The sequence below is a fragment of the Panicum hallii genome, chromosome 4, assembly GCF_002211085.1.
Source record: "Panicum hallii strain FIL2 chromosome 4, PHallii_v3.1, whole genome shotgun sequence".
Classification (NCBI taxonomy): domain Eukaryota; kingdom Viridiplantae; phylum Streptophyta; class Magnoliopsida; order Poales; family Poaceae; genus Panicum; species Panicum hallii.
The window spans coordinates 29,317,569-29,343,995 of record NC_038045.1 but is presented as its reverse complement, the minus strand read 5'-3'; the positions used below and the strand labels follow the sequence as shown (position 1 = coordinate 29,343,995).

Genomic DNA, 26,427 nt, shown 5'->3' with positions numbered 1-26,427 from the left:
AGATGTCGTTACAGAATATAAGGTTGGGTTGTGCATAAATTTAAGTTTTGATAGAAAAGTAATGCTGGTAGTTAGAGTTATATATATATATCTATTATAGCCACCTCTAGTTCCCTTATAAGCATTACCCTAGGGCTTTACGTACTAAGCTCAATCCTTAACGAATCCAACGCGACTTTACCAAACATTTTGTTGGTCAAAATTTTATACTGAAAGCATTTTTAAGGTTAAATGTATCTCCAGAGTAACCTTATAGCTCTGATACCAGCTGTGGCAGAACCAACCTGAATTATACCGGTTCAAGTACGTGAGTCCACTCCCGAGGGCTCTAACGTGCTTCAAACGGTATAATCCCTTGGCCTGTCGGGTAACGTCCCGATAAACCACCAATACACAGGATCAAATAAGGTTACCTCACACGAAGGTGAGTCCAGAGATACAGGCACCATCATATTTTACATTAAAGGAAATTACATTACAAGAGTTTATAAAAGTAATACGAAGTTTCGAACATAGAGAAAATATTACAAACTGTTAAAGCTATGATTTTTGGCAGCGGAAAACATACGCGATGATCTACAGCACGTCGTCAAGACGGATGTCATGCTAAGCCCGGGCACGACATCACTCGATATCATCAGTGTTGGCCGGGGACGGATCCCATTCCGCGGATCAACCATCTGGAAGAGCACAGGGCCAAGACAGTGGAAGAGTAGAGTCTTCAAAGGCATTACCTGAAAAACATATAACTAGCAAGGCTGAGTATACTAATACTCAGCAAGGCTTACCCGTCTCATGGTATACTTAGCCATGTAACTAGACTTATGAAGGCTTGTAATGGTTCTGGGTTTAGTTTCAGCTGAAAAGCAACAAAGAGTAGATCCTTAATTTCAACTTTTAGCTTTCAGGTTCTAATTGATTATCCATTCTAGATTAGCACCTACACTAAGCAAGCAAGGTAGAGATTATCATCCATCAAGATTGTTCCATCATTAGTTACACTTCTTACTCTATGTGGTAAAGGGATCAAGCAGTCTCATTCATCGTGAGAGGCGGACGATTCCTGAATCGAAATTCAACCTTGCAAGGATAAACCTAACACACATGCTTGGAACACCAAAGGGTCGTTCCGAAGCAACCGTTTGCCTTTCATTCCGACTCGTGGATCAGATCCACCACAAGCGACTGCAGGATCATACGCACTTCCAAAGTGCAGGACGTACGTCTGTAGTGCGACTACAAAACCCGTACTCCTGGTTGCCCAGCAACACGTATTCCTACACGTCGAACAAAGTAACCAAAAGAACCAAATACATGTGGTGGGGGGTATGTCCACTCCTCGGGCCGATTGGTTACTAGGCTTACCGCTTACCATATTTCACGGCATGTGGCTAGTACTTTCAAACGCTTAACCACCGCTACCACACACTGCGGCCTTATCAAGTTCCACAACACAGACGGGGTATCATCTCAACCATGATACCTCAAAACTCCCGTCCGTCATCCTTATATTGATAACAAGAATGTAAACATTACAATTCTTATATCGCGCGAGTGATAGGAAATCACTCGACTTCTACCGGTCCTATAAGCAGAGCAGCTATTCGGACTCAAATTCTAGTGTCTAGTACATAGGTTCCTGGAGTTATGCAACTAAGGTTTCCAAACAACTCCTAAGAACTTAATGCATAAAGATATATATAAATAGTATAGATTGCAGTGTAATAAAGTAGGGGTTATGTCCGGGGCTTGCCTTCGCTGGTGGGGCTGGGGTCAGTCAAGTTAATATCTTCCGATCCTTGGTTCGGGGCTTCAAAGAATTCCGAGACGAGGTTCCCGGGGTCTTCAGAATAACCTCCTTCTGGTTCCGGGATTAGCTGGTAATCTCCGTCGGCGAGAGTGGTCGAGTCTACATGACGTGCAAAGGTATAAATTATGGAATGCATATACTTTTAATTTAATTCACAATAAAGTTGCAATCCAAATAAAAGAATATTACATTTCAATAAACAACCTAACTACCCTGTACTGGGCAGTCATTTATTGAGTATCAACTAAACTAACTAGTTACGTTAAGCAACAGGGTGGGTTACCCTAAACATCTATACTAACTTCATTAGGTAGCATGTTTGGTTATCTAATTGGTTGGTGTATAGGTCTTGGCCTTAACCGATGAGGATGCATCAGGTTTAGCCGATTGACGTGCTTTGGTTATGTCTAACAGAGGTGTGTCTACTGTGCTATCTTACTGATCTAGAGTTGTATATTTTGGCCTGTGTAGCCGATGGATAGGTGCATCGGTTTCATAATTGATCGATGAAAACATCGATTACTTTAGCAAAGGGGTGTTTCCTAAAGCAGTTGTGTCTTAACTGAGATGTGCTTAAGTGTTATCCTAGGTAACTAGGTGTGGTTGCATCGGCTGGATTACGTCAACACAACAATTGAGTGCCGTACAGCCGATGGGGTTATCTAAGTTAGACCTATTTCAAGAATTTGATGTAACAGAACACTAATATTAAACTAGGTTGGTGAGACCATAAGTGCGGAATTAGACTAAAGAGGATGTGGTTGAAGGTATGTAACCGGTAAGCATATAGTCGATCTCTCAGCCGATAAATCGGCTGATAACAGTGTGTGGATAAAGATGGGAAAACTAAGGATTGACCGGCCATAATTGACCGCTATGGGAAACAACTGGAATCGGCTTAGATCAATGGGTAACAGAACTCTAAGATCGTGTGTGCATTGACTGTGTGCAGCCGATACGTTATCTAAATCGGATGGCTAGTTGATCACTGTGCGCATTGGCATAGCCGATTTGTGTTTTTAGCAAACTAGTCGATCTGTGAACATCAGCATGCTAGTCGATCAGGGTAAGTAACTATTTGATTGCACATTGGTAAACTAGTCAAAAGTGTGAGCATTGGCCGAGCTAATATGTGCGCATGCATTAGATCTGTGAATCGGCACAAGTAGCCGATTCCCTATGCTGTACTGGCTGTGCTTAACCGATAATTACATTCTCTATTGCATGTGCCTATCCGATTCTTGACTGGAGTGTTAACCGGAGTAATCAGTGTTTGAGTGGTTCGATGATATCAGCCAACAACCGATTGATGCATAGCCGGCGTGGTTGTTTAGATCGGACTAGGTCGGTCAGGGCACTAACATCGGATCGGACCGATAGAGTGGTTGACATCGGGCCGAGGGTCTTTTGCCGGTAGGGAAGAAGTCAAGAGGCTCATGGCCGATAGGGTCACGCCTATCGAAAATCGGCTGAACTAGTAGCCGATTGCTAAACCTAGTTACAAAGGTGTATCAACTAAGTAGTCGATACACGAGGTAGACTAGGATCTTTACATAAGAAGGGGCTCTAACAAGATTGTAATCAAGACCAAAGCAAAGGCATGAGCATCCATATGAATAAGGGTTAATCAATCATCACAAAAAGTCTGCCATAGGGGCAGCAAGTACATCAGGCATGGTGCACAATTTATCTTTAGTCAATCTATGGCAAGGACTTTGGCTACCAATAGCTAATTAAGTTTACGTCACATAAATAGTAGGCTAAAGATAAATCAAACATTTCACGTTCAAAGTAGACCTCTCTTATGCTTTAAAGTTGTACAACAAGTCTAATTAAGATTCAAACAAGCGGCACAAGAAACATATTGTAATAATAAGCATACAGGAGTAAATATAGCCTTTAATGGTTCTTAAATCATTTCAAGTCGTTCATCATGTCACAAGAGTCACATGGTTTTAGGTATGTTAGCTAAGTTGTTTTAAGGTTGCGAGATAGTTTTAACAAGCATACAAACAATACCATGCTTAAGCAATCAACTTTTAAAGCATATGCTCAGAATTTGAGCAACCACACAGAGACACTCGTTGTAACCCTAATTCATGTTGTAACATGACTTATTTAGGAACAAGGATCAGCTACTGAGATTCACAGGTAGGAAAACACTTCTTAGCGACAGTTAACAAGAAAACTACATCTAGGAATCAAATAAATGCCGTAACTTGGCATGCAGCAAGAATTTGGTAACACAGATTAACTTGCATGATAACACACCGATAAGGAGTGTAAAACAGTTCACCAGCATTTATTGTCGACCTAAAGTATTTATTTTAGCCTCAACAAGACAACTGAATAAAAATAGATTTACAAACATGCACATAGTCTCTGGGCACGAAATTTTTACAGTGAACTAAACATGCAAAAGAGTAAGTTACTACTTAAATTTCATAAATTTTTGACTTCCAGCACTGTAGATATTAAATAACAAGCTAAAACAAGTATTATTCATGATTAAATCAAAACATCATAAAAGCATTAATCAAACAGTAGATTAATTCTTTTTCCTAAGTTCCTCATGCTAGAACAAAATTAATCCAACTGGCTTTACATTTATACCATTTTTCTATTACTTGCTATGCAATTTTCAAAGCTTGCAACCACTTAAAATAATATTTAAACTAGAGCAAAATTTTTCTACTAACACATACAAAATTATACACATACTGCATAGACCTACTCACAAGGATCCCAAAACATCTTCATTTGATAATTTACGATTTATATACTACTTTCTATGAATTTTTAAAGCTTTAAACGACTAGGTCCATAAAAGACTATACCTATGAGTCTATGACAGTGCAGAAACCCCCTGGAGTTGTTCCAATTGTTGCACGAGGTCCTTCCTGTGAGCTTGAAGCAGAGGAGGCACTGTGGGGGCTCGGTTCCAATGGGAGGAGGTCATGCCGGGGGCCGAGGAGCTCGAGCCGTTCACCGGGAGTCCATTTTGGGGGTCAGAAGGCGAGCAGGAGGGCCAAAAGGAGGTCCTCGATGGTGGGGAAACCAGAGCAACGTTGGAGCTCAGGCGCGCGGGCTGTTCCGGTCGAACCAGCGCCGACAGCCTCCGTCCGAGCCTGCCGCGCGCCTGGGCCCGCTCCGCCTGCCCACCGGCCGAGCCGCGGCCGCCTGCCGCTGCTGGACCCGCAGCTCGCCTAGGCCGCTCGCTCTGGCCCCGCCGCTCTCTGCGCCTGCACCTGCCACGGCCCGCCCAGCGCCTGGCGCTGCCGCTCGCCCGCTCGCGCGCACGAGCCCGAGCCTCGCCTGCCCACACCTGCTCGCTCGCCGTCCGCCGCGCCGAGCCAGCGCCCTTGGCCGCGCCGCTCGGGGCCCACGCCGGACCGCCCCCGCGCCTGTGCACTGCGCCTGGAACTGAACAGAAGGAGAGAGGAAGGGAAAGAGCATTTGGATAGAGATGCCGTCTGTGGAAAAAGGAAAGCGACACAGCAGATAAAGAAGAACAGAGGAGAAGGAGCGGAGGGGATAGCGGCGCGTGGAATTTTTGCAGCAGGAGGTGGCAAGGGCGGCCGGAAACAGCGGCGAGAATTGCAGAGGGTGGCCAGAAACAGAGCAGCGCCAGAGGAGGAAGAGAAAGGGAGTTTCTTAAGGACTTATTTGTAATTTTAGAGAATTGCAGGGACCTCCCGGTAAAGAAGAATTTAACCACTGTTCTAGGGCTCAAACAAAGATGTGACCAAAATGAAAGTTGTACATCTTTTCAAACTCTACAACTTTGTTTTAGGATTTGAACTCCAAAACTCAAAATATGGAGTTTTACTTTAAGACTTGAACTAACTTTGAATTTTACAAAATCTTTGTCATTGTTAGTGTAAATTACATATAACCTTGGGCCTATTTGCCGGTTGCTATGTAAGTCATGATTTCTTACATTATTACCCTTTTGCCTCTAGTAAATTCGGAAAGTTACTTTTGTAAACCACCTATTTTGCATAAAAAGACTTGTACTTTTATAAAATTACATAAATACCCTTAGTTTGACCACTTTACCCACAATTTTTACACAATTTAACATATACATTTCAAATAAAGCTTTTGGATTTATATATATATTTTTACAAAGGGTAAAATAAGAAAAACATGTTTGCAAAAACAACCCTAGGTTTTCCCGTAATTCCAAAAGTTACCCTTTTTACTTGCACTTTTAAATTTTCAAAAGCTTCACACAAACACACACCAGCTTTACACTTAACAAACACATATTTCACACTAACAAAATATAGGTCTAGCATTACAAGTACACGAACTGTCACAGTATTGTACTAGGATTCATGTAACCCTGTCCTCCCGGATATATAAGGGGGGCAGGGACCCCCTCAAAACACAACATCTACACCCAAGGCAATACAAACCACTATACAAGACGTAGGGTATTACGCACATCGCGGCCCAAACCTGTTTAAATCTTGTGTTCCTTGCACCTTCGAGTTTCTGATCTTGGCGTGTCCTCACCTAAACTTACCACCTTGGGTATACCTCTCAGTGGGCAGCCGGTAGAACACCGACAGCTGGCGCGCCAGGTAGGGGAGCGCGTCGAAGATTCACGGGCAAACTCGATGGCATCTTTCCAGTTCACCAAGTCAGTACCCTCTCAGGGCATGACATTTGGTTTTGGCTCGTGGGTCTGCGTCGCAGATGGTGCAGGCAGTTTCTGTCGATTCCTCGTCGACATGAAGCCAAAAACTCCTGCGGCGGATTCTCATAGCGACCTCAACAAGTTCGTTGATAATCTTGAAGACTTGTCAATCCATGGATCCGCTACGAGGACCGAGGAGGAGCCTGCTTCCAGCGCGACTTCATCCAGCACTGCAACAACCTTTCTTAGGTTGGACTCATTCCAATCTGAGGACTCGTGTAGCCGATCATGACTCAGTCTACGCAATTTGGCCACTGATATTCAGGAGGCCAACATCTCTGAGTCCCTCTCCGTATTCGAGAAGGACTTGGACTCATTACTCCAACTTGGAAAGCCCGAAGCCACCACACGTCGGGGGGCTTCGGGTTGTTTTGGTGCCAACGGTCTGATGATCACCTCCACTCCGGAGGGGCATTTCATGCATTGGAAGGGCATGAAATTTTCTGATCTACTCGAGGCCGAAGACCGACTTGTGGCACAACTTGAGTCTTTGCCTTTTCAGAAGGGCAGGCTGTTAGCCACCGTGGCAGAGGAGTCGACTGAGCTAGTCGACACAAGCTCTGATGAGCTCATCTCATGCCAGGTGCTGATGGTGGAAGAAGGCGAGGATGATGGCAACTTGCCCATCATCGAATTTGATGCGGTATCTGAAGATGAGGCCACGGCCAACGCCCGCGATGAAAACGACGCCGATCGTGAAGCACGGAGGACCAGGAACAGAGCTCGTGCAGCTCACCGAAGGAGGGTCAATGAACGCATGCGATCTATGCATCGTGAGCTTGACGCCGAATTCGCTGCTGTAAGCGAGCGGGGCTTCAGGACTCCGGTGGCCAACATCGACAGGGTAACGGCTATACTCGAGCGCAGTAACAATCCAAACATGCGCCAAGCACTTCGTTACGCACAGAGGGTTTGGATTCAGCTTTTTCAACAAAACCCGGCGTCTACCCTCAGGGAGGAGCGCGTGGGCGAAAGCCGAAACCAACCTCACAGTCGAATGGCAGGCGGCCGTCCTCGACCTCAGTGCAACAACAACAACGACAACGCTCGCGGGAGTCAGGCCCCTGGCGGGAGGCAGCAACCACCTCCAGGGGGTAACCCGCGCTAGGCCAATCATCGGCCTCCTCCAGAAGACCTGCGCCAGCAAATCAATGAAGGACGCGATGCGCGGTCCATGATCGATTCCAGGCGCAGAGAGCGCGAAGTAGCCGAGATAGAGGGTACTGACTGCAGCGACCGTTTTCCAGCTTTCTCTGCACGGTTTAGCAGTTACAAGTATCCTAAGGGCTTCAAGCCGATCGGCATCACCTGGTCCTGGATCCGGTGGTGGCCGAAGTCAGGCTCACCAAGGTGCTCATCAACGGTGGGAGTGGTCTCAACCTCATCTTCGCCAGCACTCTGAGAAAGATGGGTCTGGACTTCAGGGACATGCTGGTTCCAAGCAAGTCTCCTTTCTACGGCATTGTTCCAGGTAATGCAGCGCACCCACATAGCACGGTGGTTCTTCCAGTCACCTTCGGCACGAGAGAGAACTACCGCACCGAGTTCATTAAATTCGAAGTTGCTAACTTCGAATCTTCTTATCATGCCATACCGGGCCGACCGGCACTTGCCAAATTCATGGTAGTGCCGCATTATGTTTATCTGCTTCTCAAGATGCCAGGACAAAGTGGAGTACTCACTCTCTGAGGCAACTTGAAGAAGTCATATGATTGCAACTAGGAGGCGATCTAGTATGCTTCAACTACGCGTGTGCCAGATGCTTCAGGGGAAGTACTCGCGGCCGCGCAGCAGCTCTCCCAAACCGGGCTGGAGATCCCTTTGAGAAAGGCTAGCAAGTCGAGCATCCAGTCGACTAGCGATGTGGCCCTCAATTCGATCCAGCTCCAGGAGGGTGACTCATCCAAGACCGTCGTCATCAGCGCGGGCTTAGATGAGAAATAGGAACTCGCGCTCATCAGTTTCCTCCGGGCTAACCGAGACATATGCGCATGGAAACCAGCGGACATGCCAAGCGTGCCCAGGGAACTGATCGAGCATAGTTTGAATGTACACCCACAGGCTGTGCCCAAAAAGAACCGCCTTTGAAGATTTGCTCACGACAAGCGTGAGGAAATTAAACGGGAAATAGCTAAACTCCTCGCGGCTGGCTTCATTAAAGAAGTCATTCATCCAGAGTGGGTAGCTAATCCTGTCCTTGTAAGGAAAAAGAATAATTAATGGAGAATGTGCATTGATTACACCGATCTCAACAAGCATTGCCCAAAAGATCACTTCGGGCTACCGCGCATCGATCCAGTCGTCAACTCGACGGCGGGCTGTGTACTCCTCTGCTTCCTTGATTGTTATTCAGGATATCATCAGAATGCGCTCAAGGAGGAGGATCAAATTAAAACTGCATTCATCACCCCGTTTGAGATGTACGCTTACAAAACTATGTCTTTCGGGTTGAAAAACGTAGGAGCAACCTATCAGCACGTGATTCAGATGTGTTTTGCTGATCAGCTGCATCGGACCGTTGAAGCCTACGTGGATGACATGGTCATCAAGACCAGGAATCCTGACGACCTGATTGCAGACTTGGAAGAGACGTTCAGCAGCCTACGCAGGTTTCGGTGGAAGCTCAACCCAACTAAATGCGTTTTCGGAGTACCATCAAGGAAATTGCTCGGGTTCGTCGTCAGCAACCGGGGAATTGAAGCCAACCCTATGAAGATTTTGGCCATCACTGATATGGGGGCTCCGGCCACAATCAAAGATGTGCAGAAGCTAACAGGCTGTATGACAGCCCTGAACAGGTTCATCTCCCGGCTCAGGGAGAGAGGACTACCCTTCTTCAAGCTCCTGAAATGCCAAGACAAGTTCTAGTGGATAGAGGAGGCTGAGCGAGCCTTGCAAGACCTGAAACATCACCTTCAGTCCCCTCCAGTCCTTACATCACCATTGCCGAGAGAAGATCTACTACTCTACATTACAGCAACAACTCATGTTGTTAGCAGTGCCATTGTAGTCAAGCGTAGCGAGGAAGGCCATGCGTTTGGAGTGTAGAGGCCCATGTACTTCATCAGCGAGGTACTCTCCGAATCCAAGGTACGATACCCGGCAGTTCAGAAACTTTTACATGCAATTCTGATTACATCAAGAAAGTTGCGCCATTACTTCGACGAGTACAAGATCACTGTGATTACGGATTTTCCGTTGGCGGATATTCTCCATAATCAAGATGCCACGGGGCATATATCAAAGTGGGCAGTGGAACTAGGGGCTTTGTCTATCGACTTCAAGCCACGCATTGCAATCAAGTCTCAAGCTCTAGTTGATTTTATGTCTGAGTGGAGAGAGAATCAAATTCCAACTCCAGTCGACAAGCTAGAGCACTGGACCATGTACTTCGATGGGTCTCTTAAGCTCGATGACGGTGGTGCTGGAGTCCTATTTATCTCTTCACTGGGCGAACAGTTGAAGTATGTCCTCCAGATCCTTTGGGAGGTATCCAATAATAAAGCCGAGTATGAAGCCTTGCTTCACGGGCTACGTTTGGCGATATCACTAGGCATCAAGCGACTTCTTATATACGGTGATTCACTTTTGGTCATGCAGCAAGTCAACAAAGAGTGGGACTGCAATAAAGAGACGATGGACGCTTATGTACAAGAAGTGCCCAAGCTGGAAAATAAATTTTCCGGCCTGGAAGTTCATCATGTGGTACTGTTATTGCCATAATTTGACTGGGCCAAGGGATGGCCCGAGAGAAACATGGGCTGAAGGAAATCATCGTAATGGTCAGCGAATCGGCTTCTGTGCGAACATGTCAAGGGCCGGGATGGCCATGTATCTAGTAAGGATAGTTTAAATATAGTAAGTTAGAGATTGTATCATAATCAGCTAGGATTAGTTAGAAAAGATCAAGTCTCCGAACTATAAATATGTATCGTGAGATTCAATAAATGAATAATCAACATTCACAACAAACTCTTGGCGCATCGCCACCCCTTCCTCGAGGGTTTCTCCAGGTAATCGCACTACAAGAAATCTTAGCTTTTATGACAAACCGAATCTGTCATGTAAAGTACGCAATTGGTCATAAAAAGTAAGTTATGATCAAAATCCCCGCGTCACAGTGTCGTCACAAAACGACCGTCACATAAAGTACCTCGTGACGGTTTTATGGTCAACGGTCACAAAATGTCTTTATCTTTTGTGACGGAGGGTTTGTAGCGTCACATATTGTTTCCTTTTATGAGGAGTACTTCTGTCATATATTAGCTAGTCAATGCATCACATTATGTACGAGTCGTCACAAATGCTAAGACGAAGAACAAGTTTTGATGGTTTTTTGTGACATCGCAGTGTCATCATGTATAGTTTTTGTAGATTATGTGACACTTATATTTTGTCATGTTTTGTACTGGTTCGTATGCTATTTACAGACATTTGCAGACGAGTCTGTGGCGTCACAAATTGGCATTCCATTCATGACGGCATCGCCCCACTGGTCTTTCATCACAGCATACAAAAGCATAATTAATACACATATATCAGCCATCATCCACAGGATTGACACCACAATTCTCAAATCATTCAGAATTCACAGGTCAACACAATTCACTGAAGCCATCATGGATACACATGTTCCAACCACAAACTTGCAGCATACTTGTTCAACCACATAGTTCCAGGTTCAACCACACATGTTCCAACCACAAAGTTCGAAGCACAGACTAAGTTAAAGCAATGTAGCAAAAGCTTAGACAAAGGCCTCATCCTCAGAAACTGCAGTCATACCTCAATCTTTCTGAAGTCTCAGGACAGCTCGCAGCAGCGCATTAGTCTCCTCAAACCTGCTAGTCATCCCCTCACTTCCTCTTGGGTCTGCCGCAGCAAGTTTTGGTTTTCTTCAAGTGCGTCCTGCTGAGCTTGAAGTTGTGCCTGCAACTCTTCCCGCTTCCTAGCAGCTTCCTCTCTTTCAGCTTGGAGGGTTGCCTCAAACTCAGCTCGGATGCGTGCTTGTGCTGCTGTTGATGAGGACTGAGCATTCTTTGATGGTCGAGGGGCACCAATGTTAGGAAGAAATGTGGATGAGCGGCTGATCTCGCTAAGAGTTTCATCAACAATCTTGGTGGGAGATTTTTTTTTCTTCTCCTTCTTCTGGCTCTCTATCCTTCTCTGCCACCATCGGTTCCTACATAAAGAGAATGCAGTTAATAACAAGGCCAGGCACGTACTTGAGTACAATAGATGTATCAAATCATTTTGGAACTTACATATATTTCATTGGCAAGAGGAGTGCGACCATTTTTGGAACTTTTCATACATTCCCCAAAGAACTCTACAGCATCTGGATCGCTGTTGTTGTACTTAGGCCTCTGCAGCATGTAAAAGCCTTGGATGACTTTGAAGCACACATCTCAGTTTGCATTGCATAGTAACAAAAGGATCCAGCCGAAAACCAGGCAATCAGTGTGCATACAGAACAAAATAATCACATACAGTACAAGAAGCAAAATGTTTAGTATCAGAAAGAGCCTTGCCCTTTTCATCCATCTTTCTCAGTTTCCCTGTGCAAATAAATTCCAAAAGGAAAAACACTACAAATAGCTATTCAGTAGAGGAAAAACACTACAAATATCCATGAACTACATTTTCCTTTGCAACATAGCAGGAGCTTAAAGATGTTGAACATACAACCGAAAAGCACCCCAAAAGTGCCCCAAGTGAAAGCAATAGTATTACCAGGCTGCAGTGGCGGAGCCAGACACAAACAACAGCAGGGGCCAATGACAATGAGCACAGAGAAAGTTCGCAAAGAAATAGAGCTACAAGAACCACAATCACTATATTAATTAAGCTTACTATTGTTCAGCAATACATAAAGAGTGTTCAAAAGATCGAACTTACTTTAAGTTGGCAGTACATAAACTTCAAAAGTGTACTTTTCGTTTCTTCACATCAATAAAATCATGAATTATGTCTTCATAATTGTAGTCCCCAAGAATTTCAGCTTCTATATTCACTAGCATGCTATTAGCGAGAAAGTCATCTTCCATTCTCTGGCGGCGTCTCCGCGTATGCCCTCGCCGCTCGTGCTGCTTGCGTTTTGAGAACCGACCAGAGCGAAGCTTGCAATGGAAGGCAAAACGTCTCTGCCTCTCTGGACTCCCGCCGCGTGGGTGCTATACTGCTATTGTTTCCTGGCTTGCTTGTTATCTGCTTCATGGGCTGATCTCGTGATACTTGGCCTGCTGGCCTGCTGCTGCTTATTTACTTCATGGGCCGATCTGGACACGATCTGGTGCAGTCCCCTGCTGCTACGTGTGTGTGTTTGTGGGCTAAATCTGCTCATACTTATTATATCTATTGAAATTTGCAAAGGGCAAGGGGGGGCCGCGGCCCAGGCTGGCCGATGACTGGCTCCGCCAGTGCCAGGCTGTATCGATAGGCTATGTAGGACCTAGAACCAGTTTTTTGGTGAAGCTGCACCTTGGATCGGTTTACTTTATTCTTCGCAGATTTCTCCTGCACCACAAATGCAATACAAACTTCTAATTGACAGGCATAGTTTGATTGCATGTTAACAAAAGCAGTGATGCAGGCCATGGACCTGATTCTTTGGGTCACACCAGTACTTTACGAGCTCGATCCACTCCTCTGTCTTCATTTTAGGTGGAGGTTCTTTGGCCAACAGCTGTTCCATTGTGAGCGACTCATCGAAGTACTTCCTTTTTAGGTGATACCTCTGCTGCTTTACTCCCTTCTTAATGATATCAGTGCATGCAGATTTGCTTGGTCCATCATTCTTAACATCCACATCCAACCTATTCTGCAGTCACACAAATCATTTATTTGACAAAATTTCTTACATGGGAGTAGAGCTAGTAATGAAAGAAAGTAGTTGAAGTGAATTAGGTGTCTCACCGCCACTTTATCAAGCACTTTTTGTACTTCTACTGGCCCCCCATCTTTTTCATAAAGCTTCCAAGATGTGTAGATAGGCAGCTTGTCTCTAAGAGCTACACCAGTTTCTGATGCCAGCTTCGCTGCTTGAAGTGGGACATCAGGTCTTTTCTTCCCTTCAGCCACTTGGATAGGCAGCTTGTTTCCTCTCTTTATCATCTTCTCTAAGCCAAGCCCTATGGTTTTCTTGCGGACTTCCTTTCAGGGCGTTGCATTGGCAAATAACATGCAAAATGGGTTATTATAGCAGCCACAAATGTAGATATTGAATGTAGATAATAGTGGTTGGAAACACATATTGATTACCAGGAACAAAGTCACCAACTGGTTCTCCTTCAATTGTATGACCCTCTGAATCGGCATCAACTTGGTCATTTGCGTCATTGATGTCATTGCTTTGCCTAGAGCTCTGTACACCTGGCGAGGTTTCTATAGGAACTGATTGGTTAACACTAGTCGTGGGAGTAACTTGTGGAAACACGGTAAGGATGGGTGTAGGAGTAGGAGTACTATGCTCACTGTTTCCACTATGCGTAGATATGGGTGGACTGGTGCTGGGTAATCTAGAAGCACTGGAAATGGGATTAGTTTTAGGGTTGGCTTTCGAAGCGGTCTTAGCAGGCAAGCGCAATCTTTCCCTAGGTGGTGGACGGCCTCCTGGCGATGCCATGGTTGCCTGTTGCCTAGTCAATCTGGTAGGCGTGCAAGGTGGTAGCTGGTTTGCATCCTTAGGTGGTGGACGGCCTCCAGGCGATGCCATGGCTGCCTGTTGCCTAGTCAATCTGGTAGGCGTGCACGGTGGTAGCTGGTTTGCATCCTTAGGTGGTGGACGGCCTCCAGGCGATGCCATGGCTGCCTGTTGCCTAGTCAATCTGGTAGGCGTGCACGGTGGCAACTGGTTTGCATCCCTAGGTGGTGGACGGCCTGCAGGCAATGCCATGGCTGCCTGTTGCCTAGTCAATCTGGTAGGCGTGCACGGTGGCAGCTGGTTTGCATCCCTAGGTGGTGGACGGCCTCGAGTAGGCCTGGCTGCCTGTTTCCTAGTAAATTTGGTAGGCGAGCACGGTGGCAGCTGGTTTGCAGCCGGCATATGTGCCGTCTTTTGCTTCTTAGTGCGAGTTCCTGGAACCATCGCTCGTACCTGCCAAGAGAAACATGCATCTTATCGATTAAGGATAATGAGTGAAGTACATTAAATGACTACAATGAAGTACATGATTGAAAAAGACTAACTACATACTTGTTAATTGGCCTAGTAATGCATCTCACCTCAGTATTATCCTCATGTTTTAGGTCATCATCGTAGTCATCATCACTGTCACATTGGTTATCAATGTCAGAGGATGGGTCATATTCATTGTCAGACTCTATTGTCTTCCCCATGCACTTTTCCTTTTTCGAAAAAACATCTCTAACATCCTGAGCTAGTATTGGAATACCCAGAGACGCAAAAATTTCCTGGACCTCCCTTACCCTTTCATCCCTTTCCAGCTCGTACTGAGTTTTTTTCATTTCTTACTTAGTTTCATGAAACGGACAGAGAGCAGAAACTGGATTCAGTTTCTATAAAAGAGATGCAAAAGAACTAACAAATCAGTATTCTTTAAAATGTTAGGAAGAAGAAAAAATAACAATTAACAGAATGTAAGATTACCAAGCAATGGAGGAGAAGGGGGAACTAACAAATCATGATTCATTAACTCATTTGCAGGCAACAGCTTCAGTATTCAGACTGTAACTTTTCCGAACATTTCTAGACTTGCAATTACCAAGCAATGGAGGAGAAGGGGGAAGCAGACTACCTTTGGAGGAGGAGGAAGCAGACTATAGCCGGTGTTGAGGAGTGCACGTGGATGCCTTCGGTGCGCCTCTGTCCGAGCAAAGTTCAGGATGTCGACGGGGCTCTCCGGCCTCTGGCGTTGACGTGGATGTCGTCCGCGCTGGGCGCCGCTAAGTGGCGGGGAGGTAGGAGGAGGCCATGCTCGTTGACGTTGCGGGGTTGAGTGACAGCGGGCCGGGGGTGGTGGGTCGGCGCGGCAGCGGGGGTGATGGGTCGGCGCGGCAGCAGGGGCTTGAGGGACAGCGGGGGTGGTGGGTCGGCGCGGCAGCGGGCCAAGGCTGGAGGGATGGCGGGGGTGGTGTGTCGGCGAGGAGAGGGGACCAAGGATTGGAGATTTTTCCCCTATCCCTAGCCGGGCAAGAGGATAAGGCGAGGGGGGATTTGGATGGCTTGAGCGGGAGGTGGGGTGGGTCCCGTGTGTCGGCGAGCGGGATAGCGCGGGAGAGAGCCAGGTGCGGCAGCGAAAATTTGGCCCTAGCGGGTGGGCCCGGATTGTCAGTGACCCTCTGAGTTGTATTAGGATTTCAAACCGATTTTTAGGCCTAGTAAACGATTGAAAATGAAATGAACGTATAAAACAAAAATGTTCAACTCGTCCAGTTCTACATTTTTGGTTTTGGCTATTTTTTCATTTGAACTTTTTTTGACAGTTTCAAATTTGAATTTCAAATTTGACGGTCTATGGACTAAAAATTGGTGTGCTAAATACTTTCAAAATAAAAAGTGATGAACACAAAGATTGCACATCTCATCAAAATGAACACTTTTTGTTTTGGTAGTTAGTTCATTCGAGAAAGTGGCAGTAAGTTTGTTCATAAAAATTACATGTCTCACTAATAGTTTCATGAGGCTATATGAGAGATTGTTCCCTCGACTTGTAAATCGTTCAAACTTTGGAACATCAAAATATGATCAAAATCAACAAAAAAATTTGAATGATCATGATTTTACAAATTTTTAGAAAAAAAGCATCAGATTTCGAGATTGTATGTAGGAGAAAAATTTGTTACAAGATTTAGACATGAACATCTGGGCCCACATGTCATTGATACGCTGGACAACCTGGCCACTGTGTGCCCGCTTGGCCACTGGTCATTGTGTTGCCGCTTGGCCACTGCCTGTAGGCATCAGGCCGGCCCAACTGGCCTGCTGCCTTGGCGCCCCTCCCCTCACCCTGCAGGCTTGCCGGCGAGCAGCACCTGCACTCACCGGCCTCGCCGCCCCTCACCTCCAGCAGCCGCCGCCCCTCCCCTCAGCTGCATCTGGCGCCCACCCCCTCAGCTCCAGCAGCCACCGCCCCTCCCCTCAGCTGCATCTAGCGCCCACCCCCTCAGCTCCAGCAGCCGCCACCCCTCTCCCTCACGTGCATCTGGCGCCCACCCCCTCAGCTCCAGCAGCCGCCGGCCGTCCCCTCACCTGCACTGTGGTACGTGGAGACTAGGGGTCCAACCCACGGTGGATCTTCACCAGCAAAACGAGCTGCTCCACCCCCACCAGCATCCACGCGCGGCAACCACACCCCCACAAGGTGAGTTCAGTGATGTGTACCTCTGTCAATTTACCATTTTTTCTTGTACTGTTTTAACTTTAGTCCAGGGATTTAAGATGGATTTGTTACTCTTTGCACCTAATTTATCTAGGTCGAGATGGATAGAAGTTGGATTTATACAAGTGCACCATTTTCGCCGGCCTTTTTGTCTAGTGTTCAACACTTCATGGAATATGTCAGAGCTAGATGTACTAGTGCAGATGAGAAAATCAAGTGCCCATGCCGAAAGTGCTTGAACCAGAAAGAGAAAAGCCTAGATGATGTGCACGAGGATATCGAGCTCAATGGTATGTCTAGGTGCTATATTAGGTGGGCCCATCATGGAGAGGAAGAAGATGATGTTGGACAAGATGATGATGGAGAACTCGCTGATCTACCTGAAGATATGTCATGTAATGGAACTGACCAAGGCCAGGCACCACTTGATGAGGAAGGACAAGCTGAAGATGTCATAGATGATGGTGCAAGGGGAGTTCAGGGGTTGATTCAAGATTTGCGCGACGCAGCAAGCCATGGCCTCGGTGGTAACTTATATAAACAACTCATGGAAGAGGCAAAGCGTGAACTTTATCCAGGTTGCACCGAGGAGAGTAGGCTATCTTTCATGATTAAACTGCTGCATATAAAAGTGTACAATCGGATAACAACATCTAGGTTCGATGCATTCCTTGAGTTGCTTTCTTCAACTTTGAAGAATGTGCCCGGAATTCCTAAGTCATATAACGAGATGAAAGCTGTGCTTCGGAAGCTTGGTTTTGGTTATGTTTCTATTGATGCGTGTAAGTATGATTGTGCCTTGTTTTGGAAGGACCATGAAGGCGATGATCATTGCCTAGTTTGTGGCTTCACAAGATGGAAAGTGAACAAGGAGGGCAGAAAGAAAGTTCCTCACAAGGTCCTCCGTTACTTTCCAATAATTCCACGCCTTCAAAGGCTTTTCATGTCAAAGCAGCGGGCACAATATGCAAGATGGCACAAGGAAAAGAGGGTACCCGTTGAAAATGAAATGAGACATCCTGCTGATGGGGAAGCTTGGAAAGATTTTGATGAGACTTTCAAGTCTTTTGTAGATGATCCCCGCAATTTGAGGTTAGCCATTGCTACTGATGGATTTAACCCATTTGGTCAGATGAGCAATTCATATAGCATATGGCCAGTGTTAGTGGTACCATACAATTTTCCACCCTGGATGTGCATGGACCAATCCAATTATATGCTTGCTTTACTAATTCCAGGCAAAAAATCACCAGGCAAAGATTTCCATGTGTTTATGCAGCCTTTGATAGCAGACCTGATGGAGCTTTGGAAGGGTGTAAAAACTTATGATGCAGTTGAAGGCAAAGACTTTAGCCTGCGTGCAGCGATTCTGTTTGGAATCCATGACTACCCTGCATTGGGCACCATGTCAGGCAGAACCACTAAGGGTTACTTTGCATGTGTATACTGTGATGAGAATCCATGCTCCGAATGTCTTAGAAACAAAATTGGTTTCATAAACCATAGACGTTTCCTCCCTAACGACCATGCTTGGAGGACAAACAAATCTTTCAATGGCAAGCATGAAAAAAGAGAGCAGCCAAGGAAATTTACTGCAGATGAGGTTATGGCAAGGTTGGATTCAGTTTGCTATGTTCCAGGCAAGAATCCAGATAAGCCAAAACCAAGAAAACGATGCCGTAATGTAGATGAACCAGTATGGCATCTGAAGGTTAGCTTGTATGATTTACCATACTGGTCAAAATTGAAGCTACAGCACAACCTTGATGTTATGCACATAGAGAAAAACATATGTGAAGCCATTTTGTCAACTCTGCTTAATATCCCAAATAAGACAAAGGACACCATCGCTGCTAGACTAGATTTGGAGGATAGAGGTATAAGAAAAGAGCTTCATTTGCTAGATGACAGTGGTAGTTCATCATCAAAGCCAAGAGCTTGTTACGTTCTAAAACCAGAAGACAAGAAGAAGTTCATGCAATTTGTGAGCAATGTTAAGTTTCCAGATGGCTATGCCTCCAATATATCAAGATGTGTCAATATGGAGGGAGGAGGATCAATCCATGGGCTGAAAACACATGACTGTCATATAATGCTGCAGCATATTTTACCAGCTGGCCTTCGTGGTTTGGTGCGCAAAGATGTATATGAAGTAATTGCTGAATTGGGTAGGTTTTTTAGACAACTTTGCTCCAAAACTATAAAGGTTGATGCACTACACCAGATGAAGGAAGATATTGTGCTTATCATTTGCAAGCTAGAGAAAATCTATCCTCCAGCATTTTTCGATGTTATGGTTCACCTAGCAGTACACTTACCTGATGAGGCACTCCTTAGGGGACCGGTGTAGTATGGATGGATGTATCCCATTGAGAGAAGGTTGGGCACCTTTAAGCGTTTCGTTCGCAATCAAGCAAGACCAGAAGGATCTATTGCGGAGGCATACACTGCCTATGAGTGTATGACCCAGTGCTCAACATATTTCAGTGACATCATTAGTAGGTTCACTAGGCCTGAAAGTAACTTAGATGGACAAGAGAACATCTCACCCAATGGTTACTCTATTTTTGATCATGGTATTAACCTGTTGGGTGCTTCAAATCTTCATTACCAAGACAAAGACATAGACTCCATGGTTTGGTTTGTTCTAAATAACTGCGAAGAAGTTGACGAATACAAAGAGTGAGTAATTCCTGCTATTGCAGCCATCTTTATTCAATACTAGTGTCACAAAATAACTAATTACCTTCTTCCTTTGCAGCATGTATAGGGCACAATTAGAACAAGAAGAGGTCAACAATGTTGAAAAAAAGATGTCAACACAATTCGCTGCATGGTTGGAGAATCATGTGTGTTCTACTTTCTACAGCATGACTTCATCATTTATGATCCAATACATTTTCAAATTCACTAATTCTGTATGTTTTTTACCGGCAGATTACCAAATTGAAATATGAAGGCACAACACTTGTTGATGAAGACTTGTACTCACTAGCATGTGGGCCGGATCCGCGAGTGCGTTCGTACACAGCCTGTATAATCAATGGGGTACGGTACCACACTAAGGCTCGTGATGAACATAGGAAGACACAGAACTCCACCATCAAGTGCCCAGGTACTCACGGTGATGACACAATGAACTTCTATGGGACAATCGTAGACATTATTGAGCTGAGTTACAGTAAGAACAGCAAAGGGAGTAGAACTGTTATCTTATTACGATGTGAATGGTACCATCTTGGGGGAAGGACATACCAGATGAAAGATGATGGTTACTTCAAGAGCATAAACATCACAGGCCGATGGTATAAGGATGATCCTTTCATTATGGCCACAGATGCTACACAGGTATTTTTCTTGGAAGATACAAAATTAGGGCCATGTTGGCGAGTGCTACAAGAATTTGGCCACTGACATATATTTGATGTCGAAGAGTCCGACACAAACCAACCAATCCATGAACAAGTACAAATGAGATCTCAAGAGGCATACCAAGAGGAGCATATTTCATCTAGAGATGGTGCAGTGAGAGACATTCCTCCAGATATGGATTTGTTGCACATGGATAATGAACCAGGCAGCCCTATTAGTAGAGACCTCGTCGAGAGCATCCGTCGACAAAAACATATTGCTCAAGGTGATGAAGCAGACCGCAAAGATGAAGATGAAACCTACCTTGAGTACCATAGTCCAGAAGAAGGCAATACTTCAGGAGAAGACAGTGATGTTGATTGACCTTTGCATTTCTAGACATATGTGAACCATGCATGAACTTTTCTGTTATTGACTTTGTTGTATTTCAATTATGCTACTACATTTGTATCTGAATTATGAGATTGCAAGACCATATATGCAATGTTTTTGTTTTCAGTGTATACTTCATGTGTGATGCAGGTTACAGTAGAGTGTCCAGATTTCATTCACATGATGTGTGTGTATATATATGGGGACTTCATGTGTCATGCCCAGAATCTGTCATAAAATGGATTTCTGGGTTTTTATGACCCCAAGGCCATGTCATGGAATGTACGTAATTTGTCACAAAATGTATTGGCCGGAAGTAACATACATTCTGCCAATATTTCGTCACGCACAAATTTGCTAAATACACTATTCCATTTCCTTCCTTTTCATTTCTTGCTTGCCTGAATGCAAGCCCATCCAATATTGGCACATAATGTTTCATACATGAACTGATTTGCATTGCTTGAAAAAAGAACCAGTTTGCATTGCTTGACCATCGACCAGATTGCAATGCTAGAAAATGCACCACCTTGTTCTTACATTACAAAAGCGAAGACCAACTGCACCAGATTGCATTGTTCATACTACACTGCAACCATCACCTACAAAGACTAAAATACATTATGCAGTGAACTTGACTTCACTGCCTGCCTGCAACATACATCAACACACAGCCAAGACCAACTACTAAAACAGACATCAAAAGGTTGAACTTGCACGCAAGATTGTCCACCTTGGCCTCAATCTGTAGTTCACCAGCCCGCATATTCATGACCATTCTCCCAGATGATGCATCTGCTACCTCTTGAGCTTCATCACCAATGTCCACTGCCAGGGGGAATTTGTGGATTGCGACAATGCCAAGCTCCTCCAGCTTATCCAAATACTGCCTTTGGAAATTATAGAACCCGCAAAGCTTAGGAAACTACAACAATAACAAAACAATTTCGTTAACCATAGCTGGATAAATAGGGATGAAGAACTTCTCAGCTCAAATCATACAAGTGGATGCTCACTGAGTTCCGTGGACATTTGAAGAACACACGCAGGTAGTTCTCGGTCGTGTCCTTCCCTGACCGCCTCTCTATCACCCTCGCCATCCCACAGTCAGGGCATGGGATCAAGGGGAGTCCAGTCTCCTTACCAAGAGGATATGGCTGCAGCTCCCACATCGAGCTTGGCTCCAGATGGCGCTCAACCATCCTGGACGCTCCACTACCCCTCGATTGAGTAGCCGAGCTACCCCACTTGGACATGGCGCCGTCGTCGCCGTCGCCGCCACAGCAGTCTCCTGGAACTGTCCAGCGCCGTCACCTAGGGAGAGGAGGAGCCGGCTCCGCCCAGAGGCAGCACGACGGCGGCCGTGCTCTACCACCCCGACCGACGCTCGCCCAGAGGCCCACCCGCACGCCGAGCTCAGACCGCCCTGCTCTGCCTGCCCGCACGCACTGGCCTCACGCTCGGGTCCGCCCACCCCCACGCCCTGGCCTCACACCAGAGGCCACCTGCTCCGCCCGCCCGCACGTCGAGATCCGCCGCCCGCCCTGGCGTCCCGCCGAGATCCGCCACCCGCCGCGCTCCACCAGGCCGCCCCCCAAGCTCGGCCTACCCGCCCGCAACGCTACACCGACCCACCCACCGCCGGCATCCGCGCTCGGCAGCCGCGGTCCGCTCACCCGGACGCTGCCCGCCCGCCGCCCGAACACCGCCTGCCGCTGTGTGGGAGTGGGGAATTTTGGGGAATGATTCGAAATGGCCAAGTTCCACTTCTATTCGGGGATCATGTTATAATTAACAAACAATGACGTATAGAAAAGGTCACAAAAAACCACTTCATATCGTCATTAAAACCATAACAGACGATCGGCTACTCTGGTTGACATTTTGTGACGACACCAGGCATCTTTATGTGACCAAAAGAAGAGAGTGGTCATAAATAGTTCAAGGGCTCATGAATTTATGACGACATAGATTTTGTCGTCATCTAATGTTACAATATATGACGATATTTGTCCTCGTCATGAGGACTTTTGTCATAAAAAATCATAATTCTTGTAGTGTCGACATGCTGCTCCGGTCATGTTCCGCATGATCGGGGCAGCATTGCGTTTATCTACTTATCTTTGTGTTTCTCGTACTGAAGCATTGTTGATGGCGAGTAATACCAGTTATCTTAAACGATTATGTATTGCTTTAGTTCCGAATAGTCCATCTATGTTCTGCTTGCTATTCGTAATCGTTTAGTTGCCCTTGTACGTGATTTCGGGTGCAAGGGCAGCACCTTGCTCTGTTATCGCTTAGTAGATATAATCTGTTATGGTAGTTCTTTGCATTATAAGAATTCGGCTTAATATCCGTATGATTAGGCCCTTCAGACGGGTTAAATGTTCTGGCTGCATGATTGGTGCTTTATGATAATCTAACGAGGGATTATTCCGGGAATCGACTTGTTAGTTGGTTTTTAGGCCTCTTTTTGGGTTAGCGTCTTGTTGTCTTTCATGTTCGTTAGGCTTAACCACGTGTAGGATGTTCCGGTCGCACGGTGAAGGCTTTTACTGTCGTAGATTGGATTAGCTTGGTGATTACAGAGCATGCTTTTATCTTTTCTATCGGATTCGTACAAGGCATTCGAATATTTAATAGATCCGATCCGTTAAACAGGTGCAATCGGCTTCTTTTAGCCGATTCTGAGAATTATCCGAAGGTCCAACCTAGTATAAAGACAGGTCCGACTCAGTGCACAGGCTCCATCAGCTCTTCTAGCCGATCTTGGGAGTCATATTAAGAGCCGGTCGTGGCTCGGATTGATGTTTGACATGGCTGTGCATGTAGGAAACTAACTGATAACGACTTCTACACCTTCCTGATTAGGTATAGGTCAGGTGACACGCCTAGCACTTCACCAAGCCAGGGCGTGTACCGGACTTCTGGGCCATTGACCGAGGGACCGGGACCCACCAGCAGTCCTGGGAACCTCCCGGCTCCTCATGTTGCCTGTCGCTGCTCGCCGGTGGGTTTTGACCGACAACACAGTCTGGCACGCCTAGTGGGACCTCATCGACTACTTCATCGACTACATCGATTACTTCATCGACTTCATCGACTACTTCATTGATTACTTCGACTACATCGACTACAACCGACTGCATCATTTTCTTCGGCTACATCGGCTTCCATTGTCAAGATGCCAAACGAGAACCCGATCACTTACGTAGAGTTGTCTGATGAGCACAAGCAGAAGTATGATGAAATAAAGGCTGCTTTTGAAGCCGATCTCATCGGTTCATTTGAAAGGACCCATCACCATGGTATCAGGTGGAAGGGATTTTCATCTGAAGGTGCACTTGACGAAGTGGATCTGTCTACTCCTACGGAAGAACGCACGCGAGCTCTCCGCCAGGAAGTCAACTACATGGTGGCTCATTCGTTACATCGACATTCTAAGAGTTTGGTGAATACCCTTGAGCGCGTCGCGGTACGTGTGGTGCAGGAGATTATGAAACACTAGTACTCTCCAACAGGACCTGCTTTAGGAAGTCACAAATGGGAGTTGCCTTCTCAAGCTAGGCCACCAATGCCTTACATGTTTGCAGCTCCAGTGCAACATGGTTCTCCAGCATATGTCATGTACAAGATGGGAGGTGACCCTGCTGATCACCAATTCTTCAGTGAACCCCCAAAGGAAGTACCACATGGGTATGTTTGTGCGTACATACTAGATGGCGGTAGCCCGGCGCAACCTACGCAGAGGACAACTGGAGGAACGTCTGTAGTCGATGCCGACAAACAGGCATGGCTGGCTACTTATGCGACAGGGCCGAGTCACGAAGGTACGCACTCGACCCCACGAGTTCATACGGTGGATCAGATTAGTGCCATTTTGAGAGATCAATTTGGCATTCTCCGAAGAAGGCGAGCGATCAGCTACACCAAGCCGAATCCAAGCGAGTACGACTTGATTCCTCTGCCGCCCAAGTATCGGCTGCCCGAGTTTACCAAGTTCAGCGAAGCAGAAGGATCCAGCTCCATAGAGCCTGTGAGCCGGTATCTGGCGCAGCTAGGAATGATGTCGGTGTCGGATCCATTGCGAGTGAGGTTTTTCTTGCAGTCTCTCAAAGGGCCAGCTTTTGGATGGTACACATCATTGGGTCCTAATTCTATCCGCACCTAGAAGCAGCTAGAGGAATAGTTCCATATACAATATCATTCAGAGGCTGCAGAGGCTGGGATTGCTGATTTAGCACAGGTCCGCCAGAAGCGAGGAGAAACGGTGGCGGAATACATCCAGCATTTCAGACAAGTTAAGAACCGGTGCTACTCGACTCGAATTTCAGAAAAAGAGGCAGTGGAATTGGCATCTTTGGGATTGGTAAAACCGATCAGAGATCTGGTTTTCCAGCTAGAGTTCAACTCTTTGGCACATCTGGTGTAAAAGACGACAGTACATGAGCAATGACACCCAGAATTATACCAAGACAAGTTCAAACGTCAAGTAGTAATGGTTGACGCTGAAGACTCCGAAGACTCTGGAGATGACCAAGAGATCGCAGTTGTGGAGTGGGCACGGGGGGCAAAGCCCATGCCCTGCAAGTGGGTGAAACAACAGAGTCCTTCGAAAGGATTTGATTTTGACGTGAGCAAAGTCGAACAGATATTTGACTTACTCTTGAAGGAGAATCAGTTGAAGTTCCCTGAAGGTTGCAAGATCCCAACAGCTCAGGAGCTCCAGGGGAGATCATACTACAAGTGGCATAACTCTTTCACTCACGGTACCTGAGACTGCAAGGAACTCCGACAGCAGATACAATCGGCTATTGAGCAAGGCCGATTAATCTTGGGGCAGTACGCCATGAAGGTTGATACTCAACCGTTCCCGAACGTAAATATGGTGGAAGGGTACGACCGATCAACGCGTCGTCAGCTGGATTTTACGCTCGGTATTAACATGGCAGGACATACATCATGTCAGCATGCAAGGAAGCAAGAGGCCGATTCCCGCGATCGGCCCCAAAAAGAAGAAAGGGACTATATCACCGAAGAACAGGTCAGGCACGTTAGGAATCAACGACCAGTTTCCTCTCATCTTCTGAGAAAATACCAGTATCAGTATCAACAGCGTCTCCAACATGAGACTGAAGAAGAAGAATATGAGCGGCGCACTGGGAAACACCTCAGGAAGCGGGAGGATACGTGAGATCATTGGCATTGCCCGTTCTTCAGATACTGTTGGGACTCTGGCATGAAATGATTACCCACTCTTGAGGATTGCCCAGAGTGTAAATCTCAGAAGCAAGATGCAAGGAGTGCCTCAGTTTTCCAGCGTTTAGGACCAGTGCAGCCCTACTATGGACAAGTCGAGTCATCGCGCACAGGAAGGAACTCACATTGGTCCTGGGGATAAGCCACGGCCAACATTTATCAGCAAGAAGTTAAATCCAGAGTTGCGAGAGCCGATGATAGTGTTGTGAAAGAATATGCGTATTGTTTTGCCTGGGATTACACAGAGATGCTCGGGTTGGACAGAAGTATTGTGGAGCATCGGCTCCCTCTTAAGCCAGGATTTCGGCCATTCCAGCAACGAGCGCGGGCAAATGAAGGCCGAAGTACTAGAGGAAGTCAAGAAAGAAGTCGAAAAGATGATAGAAGCAGGCTTCATCAGGACATGCAGGTATGCTGAATGGATTTCCAGCGTTGTGCCTGTACAGAAGAAGGATGGCCGGTGGAGAGTCTGTGTAGACTTCAGAGATCTTAACAGAGCTACACCAAAAGATGAGTACCCAATGCCGGTGGCGGAGATGTTGATTAATGCAGCTGCTGGTCATAAGATG

At 46.1% G+C, this 26,427-nt stretch overlaps 1 protein-coding gene across 1 annotated transcript; it reads right to left on the bottom strand.

The window, feature by feature from the left end:
• Nucleotides 1-21,204: 21,204 nt before the first annotated feature.
• LOC112888484 lies at nucleotides 21,205-21,809 on the bottom strand. The gene is made up of 2 exons (XM_025954705.1): nucleotides 21,616-21,809; nucleotides 21,205-21,524 (listed from the first exon to the last, which is right to left on the bottom strand). The coding sequence occupies exons 1-2, from the start codon at nucleotides 21,799-21,801 to the stop codon at nucleotides 21,240-21,242; spliced, it is 471 nt and encodes a 156-aa protein (XP_025810490.1). The 5' UTR covers nucleotides 21,802-21,809; the 3' UTR covers nucleotides 21,205-21,239.
• Between the last annotated feature and the right edge of the window lie 4,618 nt (nucleotides 21,810-26,427).

Excerpts from the sequence above, each read along its gene's own strand:
- LOC112888484 (XM_025954705.1), bottom strand. The coding sequence starts at position 21,801 with ATGGTTGAGCGCCATCTGGAGCCAAGCTCGATGTGGGAGCTGCAGCCA. Across the intron at positions 21,525-21,615 it reads TCAAATGTCCACGGAACTCA|TTTCCTAAGCTTTGCGGGTT; the intron begins GTGAGCATCCAC and ends TTATTGTTGTAG.